The 27,286-nt window shown below is 48.9% G+C and overlaps 1 protein-coding gene across 1 annotated transcript; it reads right to left on the bottom strand.

Moving 5' to 3' along the window:
* LOC114704505 (proline-rich proteoglycan 2-like) lies at positions 1 to 27,222 on the bottom strand. The gene is made up of 4 exons (XM_037198518.1): positions 26,948 to 27,222; positions 26,339 to 26,479; positions 3,879 to 3,944; positions 1 to 3,719 (listed from the first exon to the last, which is right to left on the bottom strand). The coding sequence occupies exons 1-4, from the start codon at positions 27,220 to 27,222 to the stop codon at positions 3,512 to 3,514; spliced, it is 690 nt and encodes a 229-aa protein (XP_037054413.1). The 3' UTR covers positions 1 to 3,511.
* Between the last annotated feature and the right edge of the window lie 64 nt (positions 27,223 to 27,286).

The following is a 27,286-nucleotide window of genomic DNA, read 5'->3' as shown; positions in this document are numbered from 1 at the left end:
CCCTGTTATAAAGTGATTTTATTAAATTGATTTAGACATACTGTAGGTCAAATAATATTTTCTGAAGATAACAATTATGGACTTTAAAGCTTGACATAAAATTAGTAGCTTCAAAAGTGTTAGTTGTATTTCCCAGCAACAGCATGATAAAATAATTCAACTATGTAGAAATATAGAACTCTAGGACTAGCTGGAAATTGGGAAATCATTTAGTCCAGTGTCCTCATTCTGTGAGAAAACTAGACCTGAAGATTAAGCGATTTGCCCAAGCTTACATACCTAGTAGTAATAAAGCTAGAAATCAAACCAATTCTTCCTAAAACTAAGATTCTATCGATGATATTCAACTGGCTCTCTATCAACTCAAAGTCTAGGCTTTCCTCTAATGCTCCACGCTGTGGTGACATTGAGTTAAGACACTACAGTAAATTGCTGTGGTGGCTGTGAGGCCTGGAAGGGGCTTTGTGAGTCAATAGCCCTCTGGAGAGGGGGAAGGCAGTGACCAGTGGGCCAGAGGCTTGCCTGAAGGCGTCTGCACTGAAATGCACGGTAACAGATTCATGCCCAAACACAACCCACTGACTGTGTGCTCCGATCAAGCCTCCTCTACACACCAAGGCTTCAGTCTTACAACAGCCTCTTCCAGCCAAACACCTAAAAAGCAAAACAAAACAAACAAACAAACAAAAAAAAAACAAACCTGCAGAGAAAAACCAAGCAGTCTTGTATTTCTGACCATCTGGGAAGTTCTTTCTCCAGCCTTAAATGGCTGGCAGAAGCCACCAAGCCAGTCACCCACTTCAGACTTACAGGTCATTAGTTTCCCCAAAGACTTCCTGAGCAAATGACTGCATGTGGGAGACCGAGAACGGGAATGAGAAGGAAACGGCTATGGGAGCTTTGTGTCGGTGTCCCCGGGGACTTTTGGTCTTCTCAACATCCCTCGAGTTCCTCCGAGAGTTTTAGCATCAGTCAGTAGAAACAAAATAAACACAACAGGCCCATAAATGCTAGGCGCTAAGCTCACGGCTCAGCGCCTGCCTCCCTCCCCAAACTCCCTCCAGCACCTGCATCTCGTCCCCAGGGCCAGCAGCACCTGTGCTGTGTACTCACACTGCTCCCTCACCTGGCCCCAGCACCTTCAGCGCAGAGTTTCTGACCCTTGCTACCTGGCCCCCCACCCCCCTCTACATACCACCCTAGTTTATTTCTCATAGCACTTAATCACTACTGCAAACTACATTATTTATGTGTTAACTTGTTATCCCGTTTCCTCCAGAGGTGAATTTCATGATCCAGTGGCATTCCCAGCACCCAGTACATGTCCGACACCCAGGAGGCGTTCAATAAATACTCAGTGAATGAATGAGGAGGATGGGTCAGCAATACACACTCATGCCTAAAAAGAACTGTATGTGATCCATGATGACATCTACACATTATTGCCTGAGATGACAGATCCATCCTCAGTGACTCCCCAGTCAGCCCTCCCAAGGCCTCCCCAGCTGGTAGGGAACCCCGCCATTTATAAAAGGAGCCCAAGAGGGTCACTCTTGAAGCAGACAAGCTCAGTTTGCTTGCTTCTTCCTCCCTGATATATACATTCAGCTACTTAAAAAAAATTTCAAGTTAAAGCATGTGACGCAGCCACTAGGAAAAAAGTCTAACTTAGAGACACAGTGATTAGCAGAGTCCACAAACTAAAGAAAAGTTCCAGAGCATGTACATCTGCCAGTGATTTCCTGATCGGCTGAGTGAGTGCATATTATGACTTTCCTAAAATCTAAAATGAAATTTAATGCCATCTAGGAAGGGGTAGGTGTTTATAGGTACTCTGAGGACACGAGGTAAGGTGGATTCAGAAGTAATGGGATATATGGAAAGCTATGTCAGGATTGAGTCAAGTGGCAACCTCAGAAATACCAGGACTTGGCCTTCAAGGGAGCTGTCCATCTTTAAATGCACTGACCGGTAGGTAGGCTTGAATAAAGGAAGGAGCGTGTGGTCCAAAAGGGGGTGTCTGGCGTTGCCTGGAAGCACAGCACAGATAGAAGGTGACTCAGAGGCTAAGCAAGACTCGTGAGTTTTAAGGATTCTTTCAGCTGCTGAGGCATGTTGCCAGAGTCCCAGGAAACACGTACCCATGACAGGGACACAATACTCCATCTTGGGCACATACAAAGAAATTCCAAGTTCAGAAAAACACAACCTCACCTAAACCTCCTCAGAAAGAATGTTCTTCTGGGAACTGCTGTAGATGTTCCCGGGGTCAATGTAGGTGGATTTGGGGTTTCCTTCCTAGTGGCACTTACGGGTTTAAGATTTTTAATTCTTAGCAAAACATCTTTATATAACTGATATTTTGAGATGGTTTCTCTCCTTGGTGTGTACTCTCTGGTGGATGCAAAGACTTGTACTCTGGCTAAAGGCCTTGCCACACTCATCACACTTAAAAGGTTTCTCCCCTGTGTGCACTCTCTGGTGGATGCAGAGGCTAGAACTCTGACTGAAGGCCTTCCCACACCCACAACACCTATAGGGCTTCTCCCCTGTGTGCACTCTCTGGTGGATGCAGAGGCTGGAGCTCTGACTAAAGGCCTTCCCACACTCGTAACATTTATAGGGCTTCTCTCCAGTGTGGACTCTTTGATGCATGCAGAGGCTGGAGGTGTGCCTGAAGGCTTTCCCACACTCTTCACATTTGAAGGGCTTCTCCCCAGTGTGGACTCGCTGGTGCATACAAAGGTTAGAACTATTACTGAAGCCTCTCCCACACTCACTGCAGACATACGGCTTCTCGCCAGTGTGGACTCTCATGTGGATTTGAAGATGGGAGCTCCAGTTGAAGGCTTTGCCACACTCATAGCATTTATAGGGCTTTTCCACAGTGTGGATTTTCTTATGTCTATTCAGTTTTGTTGTCGTGCTAAAATCCTTACCACAATCATCACATTTATAGACCTTCTCTCCTGTGTGGTCTCGCCAATGAATATGAAGTTCTGATATGTGAAAGAAACCCTTATCACACTTGTCACATTTATGGGGTTTCTCTGCTGTGTGGATTTTCTGATGCATAAAAAGATCTGCTCTCTCAGAGAAGAATTCCCTGCACATGGGGCACTTGTAGATCATTTTTCCTATTTGGTATTGTGACTTAGAGAAGAAAGTGTCCTTACAACTATGAGTTCCAGGACTGCTACTTCATAAAGCCTCTTATTTTGCCATCTTGGCAATCTATCTCAGGCTCGCTCTACTGGGCAAGCTTACCGTCAGCCTCAGCTTCTCCCTGCCTGTCTTTCTGTGGAAGGCTTCTTCCTGCATAGTGTTCCTCACTCAGAGTTCTTACTGATTACGAAGTCGCACTGGCTTTCATAAGAATCCCATAGCTCACCAGCCCAGAGCTTTCTTTCCTTTAGATCCCCTGTGGTCAACATTCCAGGGGCAGGGATGAGGAAGCTTTGTTCGGAGCTCCTGGAGTCTCTCCGATGTGCAGTACTCTTCGACTTCTCACTCATAAAACAAAGCCTGTGTAGTGCGATCTGTCTGTCCAGGGCAGAAGGTGCCAGCTGGTGGTGAGTCCCGGTAGCACCCTCAGAAGAGTCAGAATGTCACTCTGCTTCCTGCCCATCAGATGGCAGGTCTTGACAGCATGGAGGTTCCTTGCTCCAAGGACAGCCAGCCTTGCTCCTGGGAACTCTATACAGTAGCACGCTGGTTTTCTGTAATTCAAACAATAGACAACATACTATGTCCTTTCTGCCCAGAAACATCCATTGATCTCAGGGTTAATATTACTTAAATGGGACAGAGGGGGCACAGGGGAACAGGGGACGGACGGACACACGGGGACACGGACACACACACACACACACACACACCTTTTTTTGGATCCTGAAGAGGCAGCTCTCTCATCTTCCAGAGGGACGTCTCTTGGACTTGCAGGTCTGAGAAGAGAATTTGAAGATATCATGCTCCTGTTCTAGGCCAAGTACACGATCAATTACAGCAGCTTATCAGTTATCTGAACATCAAGGAGAGAACTGACAGAAGAGAACTCCTCTCAAGACTCATAAGCAAGTTTGAGGATTAGCTGTCCTGAAGAATAAGAAAAAGCACCTCTGCTTTGAAAGATTGACCCCACATGTGAGAAAGAAGACGCATGTCAGCATCAAACATTGCCTGGCTAACCCTCCTCAATGCCTTCCTGGCATGCAAATAGCTTCCGATCTTTACCCTGGCACTGGAGCCCTGCATGGCCTGCCTGGTCCTTTCTGTACTTCACTCTCCTCTTCAGTTCCCACACAAGCCAACTGCAGCCTGCCTTAAGGCCTTTCCGTCTGCTCCCGGGCTGGATCCACTCTCCCACTGTGTCAGCTCCCACTCCCCTGAGCAAACGAGGCCCTCAGCAGGAGTCAACATTAACCTCAGCTGGGTTTGTCAAAGCACATATAACTTGTAATTATTTTGTTTCCCTGGGTTTTGACCCCTCCTGTACTGGGATGTAAGCACTGTGAGAGATACTCGGCATGTTGCTAACTACCACGCTCTGGCTAAGTATGTCCATGGTCTTTTAGGACCCTACTCCCACCCCACCAGGGCTGCCTCATTCTAGAGAACAGATAGGAAAACATCTGCCATTGCCTTATTTTAGGCTGTGGATAGTCCCAGGGGACAAAAATAGAAAGATGAGGGGACTGAAGAAGCAAAAATCCCCCAATCACTCACTGGAGAGTATCCGAGGCCATGTCAGCCATCCTTTCATCTCACACATTTTATACAGTGATACATCAAGTAATGGATAAAATGGCATCAATAGGCTGCATGTGTATGTGTGTGTATGTGTGTGTGTACACACATGTGACATAGCACATACACACGGAAGTCAGAAACTCCTCAAGAGCTGATCCTTCCTTCCCACTTGTTTTGTTATTGTGTGCTGTCAGGGAGTCTCCTGTCTCCCCCCATTTCACTGCAGGAGTGCTGGGATTACAGACACACACTAACATGCTTGTGCCCATGCTCAGCTTTACCAAGGTTCTGCAGACTCAAACTTGAGTCCTTGTGCTTACACAGCATCTGCTTTTACCTACTGAGCCACCTCCTCCACGCCCTCAGAAAGCCTCCATAAAACAGCAGCTTTTTAAAAAGGACTACTTTGTTTTTATGGCTGTATGTACATGCCGTGTGTGTGTGTGTGTGTGTGTGTGTGTGTGTGTGTGTGTGTGTGTGTGTTGGTGCCCATGGAGGTTAGAAAAAGGTATCAGATCCTCTGAAGGTAAGAGTTATAGGTGGTTCAGAGCTATCTGATATGGGTGCCGGGAACTGAACTCTGGTCCTCAGGAAGAACAACAAGAGTGCTTAACCACTGAACCATTCCTACAGCCCCTAAAATGACACTTAACAGTTGCTCCAAATACAGACAAGGTATATGGTGACCAAAACGTCAACAGAGAGCTTGCTCTGGGTCAAAGTGTTAGGACTGTGACATCTTCACAATAAGGCAGTGGTCACTGTCCCAGGCCAAACTGAACTCTCTCTGTGGTAGGGTGCCAGGGAGCAGGCAGAGAAACCTGAGCCAGGCTGTAGAGGCAGTTACCCTGTTTGCGGCAAGAATCCAAGGGTGCAGGGGTGGGGCTCTGGATCAAAGACAGCCTGACTACCATACAACAGCAGGTCTTCCTTTGGAACCTGACACAAATAAACCACCAGCTAAAAGAGGCTATTGGGTGGCACATGGGTACTGTACCTACAAAGAAATGCCACTATAATACATACACAAAGCAATGTCTAGTCTTGGGTCACTCTGATGTCCACAGGAGAGGCAAGGTGATACGGTGCTTCAGAAACAAGGAAAAAGAAAAGTAGGCAAAGTAAAAAGCACAAAGGACAAGCCTTTCAAGCCAGTGAATCCAGAGTACAGGAGAGGATGAGGAAGAATACTGTGTGTCTTGCTGAAATGCCAAGAAAACAGCTCCCCCTCCCCTCGCCAGGCCAATGCAGAAAAGGCTGAGGGCCAGGCACACTGTCACCCAGGGGTGCTATGATCCGAATGAACCCCATATGGTTCAAGTCTCCAGTTGAGCCTGTACGCAGGAGCATGAGCTGTAAGTATCTCAGAAGAGCTGCGAGAGGCAGGGCTATGGCAGCCACAGAGGACAAAGGAAGCCAGCCTCTGGCCTTCCTCTAAGCCAACACCGGGCACACTTTTTAGGAAAACGAAACAAAACAAAAAAAGCAACTGAAACTCCAGAAAATGTCCTAGGGAACCAGCCAAAGGCCTAAATACTAGACAAAGCTCCACAGGTTGGATCTCTAGAGACAAAGGCATGGCTCAGTGATGTGCCATGAGCTCCAGAACTCTGAAGGGTTAAAAAGCACATGGCTTCTAGAATGCTCAAGTCTTGGTCTTATATAAGCATCATCTTCAATACCCAGCAGGGCCTGCTTGGTGTGCTTGCCTGCTCAAAGTGACCTCACACTGCAGGTGAAACTGAGGACTGGTGCCCACGTGAGGCAAGAAGTCAAGAACTGAGTCTTCAGTGCCCGAAAAGGACACCAAGAGGAGAGGCTCCAGGCTGTGGCACTGAGGGACCCTGATGGTAGGACACATCAGAACAGGTGGGACGGGGGAAGGGCTGATGGCAGACCACCCTCAGAGGCCCCCAAAGCCACACACAGCTATGTTGGCTGCTACCACACCTACGCTCCTCCTCCACAACTGCACACGCCCCAGCTCTGAGTTCCAGGAGAAAAGAACAGAGCAAGCACAGATACTCCAAATGAGACCCAACCTGAGGCAGAACTTGAGTGACAGGCTCTACTTAGAAAAAAGTTCAAAGCCAGGCTGGGGAGGAAGGGCTAGTAGTGGTATTGGAAACATGGCTTCCTTTAACATTCCCTGGTACATGCACTGCTAACCAGAAGGTTTAACTTTACTGATTGAAAAAGGTGAGCTCTTGACTTTCTGAGGGATTTCTCCAAGCAGGCCCATAATTTCCACCCAGTAATGCAGAGCAAGCGTGTGCAGTCTCCACAGAGCAGCAGCTGGGGAGGCAGCACACTGTGGAGCAGGGACCAGGAGAATGTAGGTGCCAACACTAGATGCCAGTTCTCTGAAGTGGAAGCTGAGGATGGTAAGCTATAATTGTGTGCCACACATGGACACTTGGGTAGGGGGACCCCAGTGAAGTTCCTGGAAAGCTGCAGCCACACACACAGCCTCCAACTTCAGCCACCACTGTGGAACAGGCAGAGGTCAGGACTTCCACACAGGCACGCAGCTGTCCCCACTGGCTGAGGAAACCTGAAACTAGAAACCCAGCAGTTGAATTTGCCCAGCCTGGCTAGCCAGGTGAGGTCACCAGAACGGCACCCTGGGAGATAACTCTTAGAAGATTACAGGAAGATGTGTGCAGAGCAGCTGGGGGCTGATGGCATTTGAAATAGGGGTGGGAAAATGATGGTTTTCCAAAGATGGGGAACTGAGTGAGGCGCTCATGTTGAATGGAATGAAAAGAAAGGGATTTAGACATGTCCTCCCTCAGCACCAGACCTGGCATACAGGTCCCAGCAGGGTTTGGCATCTATTTTACTAACTGAGATGATGTATATGGCCTTTAGGAGGAGCTGGCTCTGGGAGCTCAAGCCTACAGTGCTCTGTGCTTTGTTCTATTTGGGGAAGAAAAAAAAAAAAAGGCACACACGTTCAGGCTGCTAAGACCAACAGCAACTGGTAATCAGCAGTTAGCACAGACTAGTTCTGGGAGTGACCAGGAACAAGAACATGCACAGGTTGTACTCAGGTTCAAGCCCTGAGTGATGGGTTCCTAGGGAGTCCATTTGTTCCTTTGCAGTCGATCTGAAATTTTCATAAAAAGCCTGAGAGGCCTTTTGCAAATCCATCTGCTGTAATAAAGGGTTCTTAAACCCTAGGAAAGCCACACAACAGCACTCTCACAATTCAGTTGAGTAATCCATGCAACCCAGCCATAGCGTCCCACACGAGAGAGAGGCTAAGGCTAGCCTGTGTCTGCCAGCATTCTGTCCATCGGGATTGAAATACAAACACCCCGACTCCAGCATTTTGTCCGGAGAACACCATGGAGTCTTCTCTGCTCACAGCATCTCCAGTCTCCTAACCACTTCTGGTCCTACCACTGAGACACCATCTGACTCCTTTCCCACTTCCCATTGTAGCTCAGCTCCCACAGTGGCACCCAGGCTCTGTCCTTACCAGAAACTGCTCTAAAACTCATGCTCATCAACCCTCCTGGGGTCACCACACTCTCACACCTGATACAGGCTCCAATGCAGCCACTTAACTGCTAACTTTCATGCCAGTCTGAGTAATGTCCCAGTCTTTCTGAAACCAACTCTCTCCATGTCTACACATGATCTTGAGCACTGAACAGTGCCATCAGACTTCATCTGGGATCACAAATCTTAAAAGGATACTTAGCCCCTCCCTATTTTTCTGCAAGTCCTGGATATACACTCACCCAGTATTTTAACTCCCAGCATACTATGTTCTTTTCTTAAGTCCCCTCATGTGTCTAGACAAAGACCTCTGCTAGCATGCAGGCCGCTCCTCTATTTGACAGATACTCTGGTTTATCCCTCTATGGGGTCTATGGAATGTCTTCCTGTCTGTTCTGGAGAAGAATTTCTTCAACCCCCAGCAGTTGTCAGCCAAGACGCAGCAGAAGTTTCCCCAAAGAGCTCTGGACTCAGGAAGCCCCAGGCTGTCCACCTCCCCCATGAACAGCCCCGACCCCACAGCCTTCACTTGTCATGGCTGACCCGGTCTAAGGCACTCCTGCAAACACCTTCTCTCAATAACCATTCCACAACTCACTGCCAGCCCTCACCTGCTTTCCTGACAGCTCTGCTCACCAAGTCCCTTCTGTCCCAAGTTTCCACCCTGTAATGATCAGGTTCTAATTGTATTCCTTCACACTCCACAGACACAGGTCTTCCAAACATACTGCTGAGACTGTCCTTTCTGGTTCCTCCCCACCTAAATCCTCAGCCTCACCTTACGAGACAGAACAAGGCAGGAAGAAGGACCAGCACCGGCTGTTCTAAAACAGGAGAAAAGATCACCTGTGGATCTAGCTCCAGGGCTCAGCCACTCGGGCGCTCGGGGAGAAAGGCTAATGGCTAGCTTTCTGCAAGATGGGGTTTTTCTAACAGACACACCACAAGGACCAACTGCAGAGTCTCTGCCTGCCCATCCAGATCTCTGCCTTCTCACACTGACATAGGACATGACTTGGTTTCTTTCCACTGTCACTGTTCTGAGCCTCCCACCTGCTGGGAATGTACGTGGCTTCTGCCACAACTTGGCAGGCAGTCACTGCACCATCTACATGTACCCCTCAGACCTGTAGCCAGCTGCCTCTGCACCACATGCCCAGAGAACAATGACTTCTCCTCACACAGCGTGTGCATGTATGTGTATGCTCTCCACCCTCCTCTGCAGACTGTAGTCTTTTCCTCCTTCTGCAAGTAAAAGGCGGCAATTCTTCCTGAGGTCCATGCAAACACCATTCCCCTGAGGACATCTGAAATGGGAAACATCTGCAGCAGTGTTTAGAAACATCTGCAGCACTTTGAAGACAATGACCCTATTACTCACAAGTCAAGTAAAAATGCCCCTCTGAAGGAACCTGAAAGCACTGCAAGCTTTCTGCAGCTCTCTGGCTGTGTGCTGCTCTGAAGTACTAGAATCCCACTCTAGGCAAGTGCCTATGAAGCACTAGCTTCTCTAGGCCAGGCCTGTGGACATGTCCATCATACCTCAGACCCACAGAGAACATGACACGTAATCAGCCATCCAGAGCACTAGGTGCAGTTTCTGGGGAAACAATGGAAAACAGACATGACCACCATTTATTTCTCTACCCCAGCACTTCTCAGAACCCAATCCTCACACTGCCGAGGAAAACAGCCACTGGATCACCTTTCTCACCGACAGCTGCAGATGGTGTCATAGAGGCTGGGGAGGACTCCAAGAAAGATGGTGATACATGGGTGGGGAAGTGCAGTGAGTCACAGCAACTTTGAGAACTGGAAGGCTGTGCTGGAAGAGCCTGAATCCCAGCTCCCCCGGGGCATGTGGATGAGTGGCTGTGATACTCGAAAGCCAGCATACCTGCCAGCCTAGGAGAGAGCTGTTCCAGAAGAGACGACCCAGAACAGAGGCAAACACAGGCCTGTGTTCCATGGACAGCTGACTAGGGCCAGGTACTGAGCCTGCTTTGGAGAGTGTGAGGGTCCCAGAATCTTTGGAGCATGCTCTGGGAGAGACCTCCCCCCCCGGAGCACAGATGGTAGCACTTCTAAGTTGAACCCCCTAGACAAGATAGCCACAGGAAGACTAGGAGGGAAGCAGAAGTTCAGTGTGGGGAAGGCAGGGGTGGAACAGAAGGAGGGCCTCGGTCAGAAGTTCCCACCAGCTAGACACGCTCCATGTGAAATGACAGGACTTCTCTGTGGAACTAGGTTTCAAGGAAATAAAACCATTCCCACGGTCCGACCCCTGGTGGTAGTGTCTTATCTTCAGAGACAGGAAGGAGCTAATCCCAAAGGCAGACTGACAGCAGGGAACACAAGATGGGACGCCCCAGGGGGACTGCAGTTTTAGAGGATAAGAGCGCTAGGCAAATAGGAGCGAGCTAGCATTTATTGTTCATCTCCAAGCTACTCTGAGTCCTGGGATGGGGACACCCTCTTCCACTTCAACCCCTTCCAACGCTGTTCTCTCAGAATCATCTGGGCCTGACTCCTGACACCCCTACTCCCTCAATGTGGCTTTTCCTCTAACATCACTCTGTCCCAAGTTCCTCTCCTATGTAGCCCAAGCACAGTCCAGGAACAGAACCCCTTGCTCTGACTGCAGGACCAAGTGCCCACATTCTTCTAGAATCATCAGCTCTGTCAAGATAGGAGAACCATGCACTGGCATCTCTCCAATCCCATACTTAATACAGGCTGGGATGCGGCCCTCACCTGGTTAAGAGGAGGACTTAATAGATGGTGGGTCCTAACATTTTTTAAAGCATGGCATCCTTACAGGCACAGAGGCAACTAAGTGGAGATACGAGAGCCAAGGCATGTCAAGGCTACTGGCTGCCCCCAGACACTGGAGGAGACAAAACTGTAGCTTCTCTGGGGGTTCAGAAGGAGTGGGGCCACCATCATCTCCTAGCAGCCAGAGAGGATAAAATCTGTCCACGGCACTTTCTGACAGCAGCTTGAGAAACTACTAAAGACGGAAAAGGCACACTGTCGGGAGCCCTGTTCCATCTGGGGACAGTGCACAACATGGATGTCTTTGTTAGTGATGTGTATGTTCTGTATGATCCACACTTCTCTAAAAGTTGGATTCCTCTCCTGCCTATGCACTCAGAGGGAAGGGGTACAGCTATGTAACTCATTTACATACTTTCCTCCAAGAGATGACACTAAACTAGCCCCTAACTTCCCCTTTCCAGCCGAGTGCTTTCACTCTTTGCTTCATTTCTCCAGGAAACAGAGTTCCATAAGCAGTGAGTAGTTCCCCTCAACCCATGTAGCTGGTAGCAGCAGGGCAAAGGGAGTAGTCAAAACTCACCACCAGAGCAGCCAGTACTAAGAGTCTGTATGCCATGGGCACAATGCAGGTAGCACTGCCTCATCCCACCCACAGCACACAAGCACGCCTTGTCTCAGGCACACAAGAATGAGTAACAGTGCCCTAGACCAGGGACTGACCTAAGCGGCCCCAGTGGAAGCAGCCACCAACACTCCTCAGGATGCACATTCTTCCCAATCCAGCCACTGCCCTAATTCCACTCCTTAAATCTGACCCATGTGCCCACTGTCAACCACAGACAAAACCATAAACACATATATATATATGCATATATATTTTCAGCTCAAGAGAGGCTTGAAGCCCTTCTCAGGACCGGCTCTGCACAGATAGTGGTACGTTCAGGCCTGTTCTTGAGAGCACCTCAGTGCTGAATTCTTACAACAACTCTTTTTGTATCTCCCATCTGGTGTCCAGCGCATTCTTCTGCTTTTCTTCTTCTACACAATGAACAGAACTCTCTTCTCTAAGGAGCCATAGGATATGCAGTGGCTCATACACAACAAACAACTTGGAATCTGGGCTCCAGTTTGCTGTGGGATAATCCTTCTGTATACTGTGAATGTGTATTGCTCTCATTGGTTAATAAAAAAAAAAGCTGATTGGCCTATAGTGAGACAGAATAAGGCTAGGCGGGAAAGCCAAACTGAAAATGCTGGGGGGAAGAAGGGCAGAGTCAGAGAGATGCCAGACACCTGGGAAGTAAGATGCTAGAGGACAAGTAAAGCCATGAGCCATGTGACAATACACAGATTAATAGAAATGGTTAATTTAAATGTAATAGCTAGTTAGTAATAAGCCTGAGCTACTGGCCAAGCATTTTATTGATATATAAGCCTCTGCATGTTTATCTGGGAGTGGGTGATCAGGACAGAAAGACTCCGTCTACCCCAGCTCTCATGCTTACTAGCACTGTGACCTCAAGCACATTATCTCCAAGACCCAGCTTCCTCAAATGTTAGAGACAGAATACCATACCCTCCTCATCTGACCTCAGGGTCCTGTGAAAAGGCACTAAGACAGTATATGAGCGCTATGTGACCAGTGTCTGCCTGGAAAACACAGGGACCCATGCTACTGTCACCTGAGGGGAGCTACAGGAACCCATGAAGAACAGCTTATCCTCCTTGTTATCCTAAATGCATCCCTTCCTTAAGGACTTCCTTTCCATTTTTAAACAGTGATAAAACATTTAAAAATGTTTTAGCATTTATGTATTTTGTGTATAATAAAAAATGTGTGTCTGCAAGCTTGCCTTAGTGCATAATACAGAGATCAGAAAACAACTTGCAACAATCAATTCTCCCCTTCACCATGGGGATCAAACTCAGGTGGTCAGGACTGGAGTAAGAACCATTATTTGCTGAGCCATCTTGCTGGCCCTGAATTAACACTCTTGTAAAATTTTAATTTTCACTTCTATTATGGGAGACATCAAAGCTTGTAACCACAGAATTTTAAAATGATAAATTTTTCCAAGCTTGAAGAGGCTCAGAGACACCAAAGGCTGAGAATCTACCTAAAACCCACCCTGGAAGAGGCTAGGGCATATGTGAATAGCAACACACCCTTGCATGTCCTTTGTGATTTCCACTATCCTCAGAATGGAAATCAGACTGTCCTCAACATAAAGTGGGGGGCAGGAGAGGGGATGACACAAAACTACCCCCAAGTCCTCTAAAATCATTCCAATGTATTTGCTTTAAAGGAGTATCATTTCCAAGTGGGAGCAGCTTACTAATCTTGGTCCTCAGCTGCTCCCCTGAAGGATGGGAGCCCCACTTTTAAGAGAGTGCAGCCCACCTCAAAAGCCATCAGGAAGCCTCAGAGATAAAAAACAACCAGGCTCTAATTTGGCAGGTCTGAGATGAAGCACAATTCCAAGGTTCCTAAGTCCCCGCCACACCAAATTCAATGGAAAGACCATTTGGTATTGAGGCCTGTGTGCTCCCCACCCCCGACCACCAATGGGACAGGACACCACTCCTTCCCAGGTCTAGGTAAACAACTGTCAGGTGACCTTCCTCCCATCAACACCACCACTGCAGAAAGCCACAGCTGAACACCAAGAAGCAGCCCTAGCTAAGGTCTGGTCCATTCATCTTCACTCAATGCCTAGGACTGTGCAATTTGGCCAGGGCCTCTTTGCTTCTGTCAGTACCAGCAGCCTGGAAGACGCCTTTCCCATTGCCCAGCGAGGCTTATGCTCCAGAGTCCTCATACTTCCTTCCTTTGGCATCTAACACCAGCTCTCTTCTTTCTCCTCAGTCACATCAGATGTGTCCTGGACCACTGCCCCACAAGTCACAGTGAGGCCCTACCTACAAGCTGTCCCAGCTTTTCTAACACAGCTGCTAAGGGTCGCAACTCTGCACCACACCTGACCTCCAGCTGATGACAACTGGGAAAACCTGGGGCCAGACCATCCTTTCTCAGGGTACTGTCTGTCACAGCAGGAAAGTGGGCCTTCTTCCTGCTCAGGGCCAATCACAAATACTGAAAGCCAGACAGACAGAGTTGGGTACAAGTCCAACTCAGACTAGCCCCAGCATGGACCAGGGTTGCACGGGTCTGTTTTGTATGGTTGGACCTTCTATGCTAGCAGGCCATAGTCCAGAAAACTTCTGAACACAGGACTGCCTCAGAGCAGGGACCCTCAAACAGGGCTTCCCTCTGGGGCTGGATGCCAATGGACGGTATCTCAGCAATGGGTCATAAGGATTTAAATGCCCCCTTAGCAGTTGACTTCTCCCAGATGGATTCTGAGTGCCCTCCTGCCTCCACTGTAACAGAAGATGCTTCCCTAAGGGTTTCCAAACCCTTTAGGTTCTGAAAGCTTTAGGCTGCTTCTTAGACTTGTCCAAAGTAGCTCTGACTACGGGTGGGCTTCTAAAACCAGACTGAAGACATCAAGCAAGTTCTATCTTTTCCTTTCCCGGAATCCTATCAAAGTGTAAAAATCTTGCTCCCTTATTTACAGAAGATCTGATGTCATTCTTGCTGCCTTATTATCTGGGTCTGCCACCACTGCCGGGGAAAGGCTCCAGTCACCCAGTATGACTGCAGCCCATGGCCTGGGCCACCGCAGGACCTTGTAGCAGAGCAGCCTCATCCTCCCTCCTCTTTCATCACACCTACACACCTCCAAGTCTAGGCTCCCTGGCTTAGTTCATAGCAGACCCAAGTGTTCCTGGGCCATGGGTTTTCAGAGGCATAAGGATGCGATGCCTTCACTCTGTCCTGGGGTGCTGTACTCCAGAGGCCTCAGCCCAACAAGGAAAAAAGACACAAAGGGTTATCTGATTTTTTTAAACCAGAAATTTCCACAAAGACTATGGAATTGGGCCCAGAGCACAGAAAATTATGGAGGGAATAAGGTCAAGTTCTCTGAGTGAGGATGAGTGCTTGATGGAAAGCCCTGGGTGTTCTCTTGCTGAGATGACCCAGAGACTGGCACAGCTGGGTGGAGGCCTGGGCACTGCCACTTGCTGTGTGATCCTGGGTGACCGCAGGCTGTCTGCACAGTAGGATAACAACATCTCCAGTGACTGGCTGAGATAACTGCAGAAAGGAACAAGTAGGAAAGTTCCTCTCAAGAGTGTCCAGGGCACAGCTGAGGCTAAAACAAACATTTGTTTATTATTTCCTGTACTTTAATTAGTGCACGGCCGAGTCTGGTGTCTGCCCAATGTGCCACTCGATAGGGCAAGGTTTCTGAAGGCTATGAGCCCATCTTCAGTAACGAAGACTCTTCCTCCACCTGAAGCCTTGTCTGTGTCCCTACCCCCGCCACTACTGTCCTCACTTTTCCACACCATCTCCAGAAATGGCAACATAATGGAAGTGACAGCCTTTGGGGATAGCACATACAAGGACTAAACTTACCTTTTCTACCTAGTAAGTGTGTGTATAATCCTTGGTCTCACACTAACTAGCTATGTAGCTACTGGTAACTTGTCCCCATCAGCCTCAGCTTGAACAGCTGGCCAGAGTTAAGAAAGCTGGGGGGGGGGGGTCATGCCAGCTGCAACCTCAGTTAAGCACCATTAAGAGGTGAGTGTCAAGGAAGAGCACAATGGGTAAGCACCGAAACAGAAGCTCCCCAGGGAATGGCTAGGAGGCCTAGCAAGGGTCAGGGCATGACAATATAAAAATGCCCCCTCCTCCATCTATACTCTGCCTACTCCAGACACTACAGGGTGGGGAGAAGTAAAAAGAAAGGACTCACGCACTAACCCAGCTTCCTTCCTCCACTGCTGCAGCAGTGAGTGCCAAAGGGACACATCCAGCTCAAGCTCCGGGACAATAGGCTGGAAGCTCCAGCCACTGCCAGAAAATAGGCTGGAGACTAGCACAGACCCAGGTCAGCCAGCTCCAGGGAGACAAGACAATCTTGTGGAAAGTGGACCTCCTTCAGCGACAGTATCCCTCACCTTCCATATCCTTTCTCTGATGTCTGTGTGAATCACATGACCCAGGGACCCCCACACGGGCTATCGCTATACCTAGGTCCTAACTCCTTAGTTTCACTGCTTACCCAAAAAGAAGTAAATAGAGAGAGAGGAGCCTGTTGTCACTTGGGGCACAAGCAGTCTGTGTCCCTTAACAAGGTGTCAGATAGTGATAATGAACATCCTGTCCTGAGACGGGGTAAGCAGAACTCAGGACTAGTGCGGGGAGAGAGAGACAGCGGCTTACCTACAAAGGGCACTTAGATCATAAAAACAAAATGGTCCAAGGAAGCCAGGCTGTGGTGGCGCACGCCTTTAACCCCAGGAGGATCTCTGTGAGTTCGAGGCCAGCCTGGGCTACAGAGCGAGTTCCAGGAAAGGCGCAAAGCTACACAGAGAAACCCTGTCTTGAAAAAACCCAAAATCCAAGGTGATTCTCTATCTTGGACAAATGGTGAAGCAATGGGAAAATTGACCACAATAACAGGAGTCCTCACAGGCACTAGTGGTCGTAAAGCTATAGGATCTTAGGCTCCTACTGGACAGAGAGAGAGGACAAAAGCACCAGGTTTTACATCATGGAAAGCTGAGGAGCAGAGGTGTTTTTGCAGAACTGGGTACTATGATTGGGCAATCTGAGAAGATCACTAGACAGGACAGACCAGTCATACCAGGGGGCCTGTGTAAGCATAGGATTCAAGACATGAAAAACCAGAGAAGGAAAGTGAATGCTGAAGAAACTACGGGGAAGAGAAGTAAGGCTGTCTGTACAACTTTCCTCAGTACCACAGTGATCCTCCCGCAAGGAACTATATCTGACTGAGATGGGGGTCATGGGTGCCAGATGGCTGACTTGGCTGGCAGGAAGCCCAGGGAGGGAAAAGCCAGTGGTGCTTTTCACTGATGCTTCAGGCCAGAGGAGCACTGTAAGACACACTCAAGCCCGACAGGGACCCTGGCTCGGCTTTACTCTCCCCGTTGGGTAACTTTCACTTGAAGGTGAAGAAAGGAATTACAATGAAGGCCCCAGGTCTCACAGGGTACTAACAGGTGGAGGAAATGACGCCTGGGCACTTACAGTAATGCTCAGATTGATGGGCTGGTTCACCACAGACGGGGGCACAGTCACTGTCATTACTGCACTTACCCTTCACCACCCTCCCCCACCCTCTCATCCCCACCCCATGGCAGCTTAGGTAGAAATCTCAAGGTCTGTTTTCAGGCATGGGACTTCACCCTTCTTGGGAGGTATGACAAGATACCTGACGACCTCGGTATCAACTTGCTGCCAGGTTTTCACTCAGACAGGACATGTACTCACCCTGTAAGTTGTGAAGCTGAGGTGATGCTAAACTGCTCTGAGACTTTAGGGAGAGAAACACAGGACAGGCAGGTGGCCACACTGCTGATGGAAGCGGCCACAGCACTGTCAGTGCCAAAGACAGGCTCTACACTGTCAAAGCAGACAAACTTCCAACCTTCAATACATGACCGTTAGGTTCTCACCACTTCTCTGTAGATGGACGGGGCCGTGGGACACGCTGTAAGGAGCAGTTGCACACTGTTCTGATACTGGTCCTGAGCGAGCACACCTGTCGTAGTGCCTTTCAGCCCATGAGAGTAAGCACAATCATCTGACTCCGTACCTTAACTGTGACCTACGGCAGGGTCTGGAACAGTATCAAGCGCACCAACAAAATCAGCTTTCCCCCGTCTCTCAGGAATATAAATAACCTGAAAGAGTGCAGTGGTCAGCTTAAGAACCTGGAGACTGCCAAGGACACAAGTGCTGTAGAGGGTCCAGCAGATAACAGCAAACAGTCAGGAGGAAGGCGAACCCATCACAAGAAGCTGGAAGCAGAAGATGCAGAGGAGAGAATGAGTCCAAGGGCCTGGGAAAGACAAGAATATTTAACTGTCCTGGAATGGACGCCCTTGTTCCTGAGGGTATCCCGAGTCTCAAGAATCCTGACAACACGGGCTGAATGGGGTGGAGAGATGGCTCAGCAGTTAAGAGCCCTGGCTGTTCTTCAAGAGGACCAGGGCTCAATTCCCAGCACCCACATGGCATCACATACCTGTCTGTAACTCCTGTTCCAGGGGATCTGACACCTTCATGTGGACATACACAAGGGCAAAACACCAATGCATTTAAAATACAAATAAATAAATTATAAAATGGGCTGAATGATTCTCTGTTCCCCGAAACTGAATCAGTTACTTCCATGCTTCTAAGGATGCAGGCTTCTCTCACGAGGCTCTCTGATCCCTGAAACAAGCAGGGTCTCCCAAGTCTACTCCACCAAGCATGTTTGGTAATTGCTTCTGGAGTGACAGGGATATCTCAGCCTCCAGGTAGAACAGAACCTGTGGGGCGTTTACCCACCAACCCCACAGCTCCCCAGAGTTTTCTTGAGTGCGAGCTGCAGGAAATATTAGAAGGATTGATTGCGGAGAATATCGCAGAGATAAACAGATAGAAAATAAAGGATAGCCTCAAGAGGGCCTGGAACCTATTCCAACGGGCCCCGACTGTCTCTGCCCCAGGGCTTTTATAGAGACGCCAAGGAGTGGAGCAAAAGACCTCCTCCCCCAGCACAGCCAAGTTTGCCGAAGGCTGACTGGACACAGTGAAGACCTGTGCTGGGGTTTGAATGTAAAGTATCTCTACTCCATCCATACCAGGTAGTGTTGTTTTGGAAAACTGGAGAACCTTTAGAAATGCAGAGTCAAGGGTGGAGTCTGGCTGGAGCCAAGGGCTACTAGTGACAGGCTTTGAGGCTGTATAGTGTAGCCATACTTCCTGTCTGCTGACTGCTTGAAATGCCAACAGGTGCCCTAAGCTCTTCCAAGATGGAATGAATTCTTTTTTAAAACTATAAGCCCAAATAAACCCTCCACTTAACTTGCTTCTTGCATTTGGTTACTGCAATACGGAAAGTAACTAAAAAGGTCTCCAATGTAGGGGAACATGTCTACATCCAGGATGATCTCTGCCTTCTGGATTCCTGCAGGAAATACATCTTACAGCCTGCTGCCACTCAAAGCTCCTGTCCCCTTCACACTCCTATATTGTTGGTGCCTCTGACATCAGAAGGGAAGTCCAACTATTCCACTACTTCCACCAAAAAGGAGAAAACATCACTTGTGACAGCAAACGGTCCTGAACACTTAAAGGATGGCCTTGACGTGTGGCACTTGCCCAAATACCATCAAAACTTGGTCTCCTCTGCTCTTTCCTACTCAAGAGCTTTCTCACTGTCCCATCTGGTCAGTAAAAACTAAGGCCGGGGGCTACAGAGCGGCTCCATGGGGCTGAGAGGCACCTGCTGCCAAGTCCACTGACTGAGTTTGATCCCCAGGGTCTACACGGCAGAAGGGGAGAATGGAGCTGTCTGGTCTCCCCATGTGTGCTCCATGGAGTGAACACATGCACACAAAATACAGAAAAGCGTCATTTAAAAAAGGGCAACTATCATTCTGGACAGCACAAGTGTACGTACGGGTGCAGACAAGCTCCGGTCTGTCCTCTGTGCCGGCTCGGCTCCAGCTCAGGTGCTGTGCTTCACCCCTGCTGTCCAGCCCTCTACACTGCCTCTGCAGAGTGCTGTCTGTCAGAGTCTTCCTCTACACATCTGCGGCTCCCAACCCTCAAAATCTCCCTTCTCTGGCCTTGCCCAGTGCCACCATCATTTCCTTTCATCTTTCTTCCCAAATATAGAAGCCCCTGAAGTTCTGTTCTGACACCGTTGCTTTCAGTGCAGGAGAAACAATGATGTAGTGAGGCGCTGACCTTCCATAGCCTACAGGTCATTTCTGCATTGCCCCACAGTGAACCAGACCCTCCACTCACGTCAGCCCACCTTATCCAACTGTCCCCTTGGCTTGTTCCTCTTCTTCGGCATTTAACAACCATTAAAGAAAAGCCACACTTTACACCCCCACCTCCTCTAGTTGCCAGCTGCCCTCCTCAATCTGGGCTCAGGACTGACTTCTGCCTTGCCTTCCATCCACTGTACTGCTGACACCAATCAAACCCACTTTCCCAGTAACCAGGGGCCACTTCTGTTTTCTCTCACCGGCTACTCGAAGCCATACTCCTTTGCCTCCATATAGCATTCTTCCCCAGCTACAGAAACTCCTCTGTCCTCAGCTAAGGCCTCTGTAACCCCATCTCAAGTCCACTTTGATTCCCAGTTTCAACCATCTGGCCCTGATTCTCAACTGGTTGCTACAAAAAAAAAAAAAAAAAAAAAAAAAAAAAAAAAAAAAAAAAAAAAAGTTCACCTCAGCACCTCCAGAGGGCACTCTAACACTACTCAGAGACAGCTGGTCCACCCACAGCGTAGCCCAGTGAACAGTCACTTTGGATGTAACCTCTAACTGGCTGCCGAACACCTTGGGAATGTGCACTTGATCCATGCAGCTTTCACGCAGGCTCCTGGTTTCCGCCGAGGCTTAGCACCCAGTTCTGTTACAAGGTAGAAGCAGTACAGTAAATGACCAGGAGATGAGCAGAGACCTGCCAGCAGGAGCAGTGCTGACTCTCAAGTGTTCAAGTGTAAATACGAAGATGAACTGGGAAGCCGGGGAAACAGCAGCACCGGCTCTGCAGAACAAAGGCCACTGCTTCTTTGCACTGGTGCACTGGGAACTTACAGGACACAGTCCACGGACAGAGCTCTGCTCCGGCTACCACGGCTTTCTCATAAGCTGTCACAACAGCATGGAGCATGCTACACTGCATCTTATTTTAGATGTGGAAATAAGTTATGGTTATTTTATGAACTTGCAGGCTATGAAAAATAAATGAGCTTTGGAATAACATTACTGAGAGATGCTACATTAAAGAGAGAAGCAGGTGCAGAAGCAATACAAATTCCAAGTACAGGTAGCCCAGAACCCTTTCCAACATCTCTAAAAGTAAATTCTGCTTAAAAACCTCTCTCTTCCAAGGCTGGGTATGTAGCTTATTTGGCAAAGTGCTCAGCTAGCAACACACAGAAATAGCACACATCATCCTCAGACACTTAATGAGCTCAAGGCCAGCCTGAGATACACAAGGCTGTTTCTCCCCACACACCCTCAGCTCTTCTAAAGACCAGATCCACTTGACAAAATAACAAAAACAAAAACACACTCCTCTTTCACCTGCCCATTGTGACTCTCCAACAAGGACATGTGACCTTACTTTAAACCTGGGCTTATCGGCATCAACCTGACAAATATTGTATCACCCTGCTCCCTTTATCACATCTCTAGATCATTTAAAAGTATCGCATACACACCCCTGAAATTTCCTAACTTCCAATTCCAGAGACCTCTGAGCCTCTCCATCTTACTTTTCCCCAAACACTGAGCCGAGTTCCCATCCACTCGAGGAACTCGACTCTGCAGACTCAGCACCATGAACCTGTAAATGGGAGTGGAAGAGCAGCACTGAGGTTAGGAACTGGTGCCTGCCAGAGAATCCACAGCTGTGCAGCACAGCTGCATCTATGAGGTTAGCTGGGGAGAGACGGGGAGGACCTTCTGACATGGCCATTCTGGGAAAGTGCAGGTCACATCCAGAAGAGGGAGTTCGAAGGGGAACAAGTGCAGATGGACAGAAACGGAAGCAGGAAACTAGAGCGCAGACATGACTCAAGACAACAGACTCAGTTTCATACTGCACTCCTCAGAAAGCCCCTCCCATCAACAGTCTCACCGCCCCCCTCTCCTCTGGTGACACCACCTTCCTTCCTTCCCAGACCCTTTTTGGTTATCTGCAGAAAAAGGCTTTGTCCTCTGGGACATACAGCCCCAGCTCTGGCCCAGTATGTCTCCACATGTGCTCATCTGCTCTTCAAGATGGGATCTTTACATAGAATGACCACCTCCCAAACTCCACCTGTCCTCTAAGGGTCAAGCCAGCACAGCCCTCTGGACACAGGGCCAGAGTGCCACTCTGCCTATGTCCTGTCCCTTCTTTACCAGTTCATCAGCATTACAGGAATCACTCTGACCGAAAGCAGGGCCACTAATGCCCAAAGCAACCCTAGACTACCCAAATATCACCAAAGTCAGAGCCAGGACATCCGCAACAATCCACCTGACACCAACAATGCAGGCTAAAATGTCCTGACATGCCCTGGCTTAAACAATTTACAATGTATAATCATATTTCAAAACAAAATTACTACAACTTCAATGATGGAGCAGAGCACTACACTTCAGAGAGCAAAGGACGCTCACAAAGCCCCAAGGAAGAAACTATGTGACCTGTATGCAAGTCCCTCAGCTCAGAGGTCCAAGCCCAAGTCTCCCTGCAGCACCTATTTTGCTAGTGGGACCCTCTATCTTTTCAACTGTCCAAGCTAGAAGCCCAGACACCATCTGCCTCATCTACCAAGTCTTGTACCCTTACCTCATCAGTCTTCTCTAAACACATCACTTACCTGACCTGTTTCTCCCGAAGCCTCCTTCCCTCATCCACTCTATGTAAAATATCAGATTGTTCTTACTCTGCTTACAATTTCTCAGCGAGTCCCATTCACTTGCACTGCATTTCCCAAACATCTATGGCTTTAAAAGAACATGCAACAGGGTTGGTGGCGCATGCCTTTAATCCCAGCACTCAGGAGGCAGAGGCAGGTGGATCTCTGTGAGTTCAAGGCCGGCCTGGGCTACAGAGTGAGTTCCAAGACAGAGACCCTGCTTCAAAATGAATGAATGAATGAATGAATGAATGAATGAGCACAACCTTTTATTATGCAGCTAACAGGTCCCCAATATAATGTAATTTGTAAAACTAAACATTCCATTGTAAATACACACAATTTTGTATTTGTATAATACAAATACAATAATACATATATGTAACTATAAAAGGACAGGCTATGTTAAGTAGCTCAAAACCCTAATACCCAATTAGGTCCACAATTTTTAAGATTTTTATCTAATTTCTTGTAGACATTTTTCCATTCACAGGTTTTAGTGGAAGATTACTGAAATTTTTGTGTATTTGTATCATGTCTTTAGCTGTGTGTCCTGGTTTTCCTTTACTTAACAGTCATAGCTTTTTAATTTATTTCTTTGGTATACATTTTAAGTGGCAGCATTATCTAGTGAATATATCACCATTTTACAATTAAACCTTAAGATCATTCTACATACTCTGTGCATGAAGCTTTTTACTATATTTAAAAATATTTCTTTAATGGTTCCCATGCCAGGAAACACAAGTACTGTGAGGCTTGTATCTATACGGCTAATGTAACGTAAGAATATACACTGGCACTGTATCCCTTAAACACTGAACAGTGACTTTTCTCTGTTAAAGGACAGAACTTACAGCCTCTTCACTACAAGTTAATGCTCATATAAACTCCAGGAGATGCAAAAGCACACAGAAGGGAAACTGGCTCCCAGTGTTTCCCTGCAGAATCAACCACGGTTTCCATGGACTCTAGATATTTTTCTGCTTCTAATCAAACATGTAACTATTTTGTTCTGTATGTTACAAAAACAGAATGGAGCTTGTGTCTTTGTTCAATAGCACACTAGGACACCTATCCAGGCCACCTCTTTCCAAGCCACTCCCCCCCCAAGAAATGCCAAGCTTCCCCGTGGTTATCTTCAGCTCTTCCTGATCTTGTCAGAGCTTCAGGCACATTGATGACCCCCAGAAGCTGTCAGAGGTTTCGGCAAATTCATCTACTTGCTTAGTCTAATGTTTTAAAAAAATATTTTCTACACAGTATCACTGATGAAATTTGGACAGATCTTTATTTTTATTTTATGTGTATAGGTGTTTTGCCTGCATGTGTGCCTGTGTACCATGTGCATTCCTGGTGCCCAAAGAGAGAAGAAACTGGACAGTTGTGAGCTGTCAAGTGGGTTCTGGGAATTGAACCCAGATCCTCTGGAAAATATGTGTGTTGTGTGTTTTAAAGTGCCTTTTTGGTTGGGAACATAGACTCAATGACAGAGAAAGTACCTGGCACTTGGAAGGCCCTGGAGTGGGGAAAAGTGTTTTTGCTCTTGCTGTTATTGAGTCCCATCTCTTAAAAGAAAAAACCAGGTCTTGAAAAAAGAAAACCAAGCCATCTATTTTGGCTTTACTTTAGTGGTGTGAACTTACCACGAGCTCTAAGAAACAGGCTGCCTCTTCCCAAAGAGCACAGTGAAATGGCCAGTGTGGTCTTCCCACTTCAAATCTCCATCTCACATCCTCACTTTCTGCATGTGGCAACTGGAGAGGTTGTTTAAAAACCACATTTCTAATCTGCCCTTCGAGTAAAGACCCTAGACAATCTGCCCCCACCCCACCCCCAGGTTACACTCTCCCCGAACCACCATGCAGCCATGCCTTAGCTCCTACAATGAATACTACTTGCCCTCGATTTAAGGCCTTCCCACATGCTGTTCCTCGGCTGGAAAATTAGCCCCTACTTCACCGACACCAGGGCTTACTCATCCCTCAAATCCCAGCTTAAATCTTGTTTCAGGGGGATGGAGGAGGAGGCATTCCCGGCCCTCAGTCTAAAATGTGGTCCACCTTTGTGTGCTCTCTCCCAGAAGGTGCTGCCTAACTCCCTAGCAGACAGCCTCGTCTGTCCCTCTACAGCTTATAGACTCTAAGAGAACAAGGACAAACCGGTTTTCTTAAACTGCTTTAGGGACTCACATACATCTGAATGAAAAACAAACAAACAACCCATAGCTACAAAAGGTGCTGACTGAACTGACTGTATCTTCAAATGCTACCCCATTTCACCACTATCTCAGCTGGTAAAACTTTCTGACACACCTACAAACTCGTAGGAGACCCTTTTCCTGAAAGGGACTACAAGGTAACCTGAATCTTCTGTGGCCATAAGAAAGCATGCAGAGAATGCACAACAGGAAAAAATAAGTTTGTTTAAATGTTGAAGTAAGATTTTAGCTAAGCAGATTGCAGACACTCTGATCCAGTGAACTAATTAATGTGCTTTTTTTTTTTTTTTTTTTTTTTTTTTTTTAGGAGTAGAAAAGCACTAGGAAAAATTGTGCCTTGTAAAATATTCGTTAGAAACACAGTATTGTCAGTATTTCATAAAAATTGTTACCAGGACCCAAAATTTAAAAGCTTCAAAGTTGCCTGACCTAAGTTATCTATGCTATGCTCATCTGATGAAAAAACCTATTCACATTACATTGCAGGTGGGAGGGGCTGGGTATCACCAAGACTAATTAAACTAGTCTCTGGTTACGGCTTTCCACTCTCCAACTTTCACATGGCTTCAGTGAGGTCTGTGCAGCAGACAGACTTTTATAGAAACAGAGGCTCTCAGTGTCCTCCTCGAGGTCACAGCCATGGTAAGAACAGTCTGCAATCCCCTCAGGGAGGGCTGAGAGGCCCAACTGTAAATTTCTAGCCAAGGAAACCCCCCATCATACATGTTTCCATCCTAGAGTTAGCATGGCTCTGTGGCTCTCTCCAATAAAATTCCATCTTACCACAGAATGCCACTACGTTTTTTTTTTCTTGATCTTTAAAAGTCGTTGTATAAAATTCAAACTTCAATTGCCATCACTGTGAGACACGGTTAAACAAGCAACAACAGACCCATACTGGAGAGCACCAGGCCACCGTTCTGAAAAAAACGAGTTAAAGCATGATATGGTAAAATGGAAAAAAATGCACAACTCGTTAGTACTCTGCATGATGGAAAGACCTCACATAAAATAACTTCTTAAAGATCTACGGTACACACCACGTGCGTAACAGTCGTGGATGAAGTTGGGCTAATGGAGTTGTCTTCTGTGCCTACATTCAGCTTTACAAGAAAACATCTTCCTCCGCTCGCTCATCTACAGCTAATTTCTAAATCTTAACCTGAGGGTGGGGGGGGTCACTACTTTTCTCCTCTGGGAAACCCCACACCTACCTAGCAAGAAGAGGGCCCTCTAAAGGACTCCCACCCCTTTAAAGCGATCCAAGGTTTCAAGGGCGCACACCGTCCCTGGCAAGGAGGCACTGGCGTGGGGCTGTGACTTCCAATCCTGGGGCTCCTTTGTTGCAAGAGGCACACTCCAAAACTCCGGGACGCGGACAGGCGCATCCCCGAGATCGACTTGCGGGGAGTTTGGCCAGAGAGGTCTCATAAAGAAGCCGAGTTCGCAGAGAGCGGAGACCTGGCTGGAGACGCGGCCGGCGCAGCCGAAGGGGAGGCCGCGAGGGAGAAGGGCGCGTCGGCGGCAGGGGAGTTGCGCGCACCTCCGGCCAGCTTACCTGCGGGGAGCCGGGGGAGCCCAGGCGGTGGTCAGACAATGGAGGCGTCCGGCGGCAGCAGCCAGGCTTGCTGGGGCTGCGGGGGGGTCCTCATCACCTCGGCGGGACGCTGGGCGGCCTCGGGGCCGGGACGGTGCGGGGCTGGAAAGGACACGCCACAGCGCCATGCAGCGGGCCGCTCCGCTCCGCGCCGCCCCCCTCCCCGGCGCCCCGGCTCGCACGCACGCGCGCGCTCGCGCGGCCTTTACCGCCCTCCCCGGGACCCGCCTGGATCCGCTCCAGGGCGCGGCCCTCGGCCCCCAGGGCTGCCGCGCTCCCGCCCGCCCCGGCCCCCCGACAACAATGGGGCCCGGCCCGGGACTCCAGCTCCCACGGCGGGGGTGGGGGGGGGGAGGCCTCTCCAGCTTCGCCCCGGGCCTGGGCCGCAGCGGGCGCCGCGCTGACCTTCCCTCCTCGCCGTGCCCGCGCGGCCCAGGCCCGGCGGAGCGATGGGTTGTTTTCCTCTTCTCCAACCCCCCGACTCCATCGCCTTCCGCCCCTAGCCCGCTCGGCGGCCCACGCCCCGTCCTGAAAAGCCAAGCCAGACAGACAGACAGACAGACACACTACCGTCGGCCGGGTCCAACTCCCTCCCGAGTGCGACTCCGCGCGCGCGCCCACGGCCCTCTCCCCGGGGGCGGGGGGGGGGGACACCTCACAGGTGCGCCTCCGAGACTCGCGCGCGCGCGCGGTCCGCACACCCAGACGCCTCCGGGGGGGGAGGGGGCGGAGACGGCGCGCCTGCGCACGCGCGAGGCCGGCCCGCTACCTATCCCTCCTCCCCCTGTGCCCTCCCCTCCCCGCCCGGGGAGGGGCGGGGAGACAAGGAGGGGCGCGGCACGCATGCGTGCCTAGCGGCTCCAAGGCCCCGCCCCCCCGTCCCGCACACGCACGCACGCACGCGCGTCC

Source organism: Peromyscus leucopus, chromosome 23 (assembly GCF_004664715.2).
Source record: "Peromyscus leucopus breed LL Stock chromosome 23, UCI_PerLeu_2.1, whole genome shotgun sequence".
Taxonomy (NCBI): domain Eukaryota; kingdom Metazoa; phylum Chordata; class Mammalia; order Rodentia; family Cricetidae; genus Peromyscus; species Peromyscus leucopus.
This window is presented reverse-complemented; position numbering and strand designations above follow the sequence as displayed.

Excerpts from the sequence above, each read along its gene's own strand:
- LOC114704505 (XM_037198518.1), bottom strand. The coding sequence starts at position 27,222 with ATGCGTGCCGCGCCCCTCCTTGTCTCCCCGCCCCTCCCCGGGCGGGGA. Across the intron at positions 3,945-26,338 it reads GCTCCCCCGGCTCCCCGCAG|ACCTGCAAGTCCAAGAGACG; the intron begins GTAAGCTGGCCG and ends TTCTCTTCTCAG. Across the intron at positions 3,720-3,878 it reads TCTTCAGGATCCAAAAAAAG|AAAACCAGCGTGCTACTGTA; the intron begins GTGTGTGTGTGT and ends TTTGAATTACAG.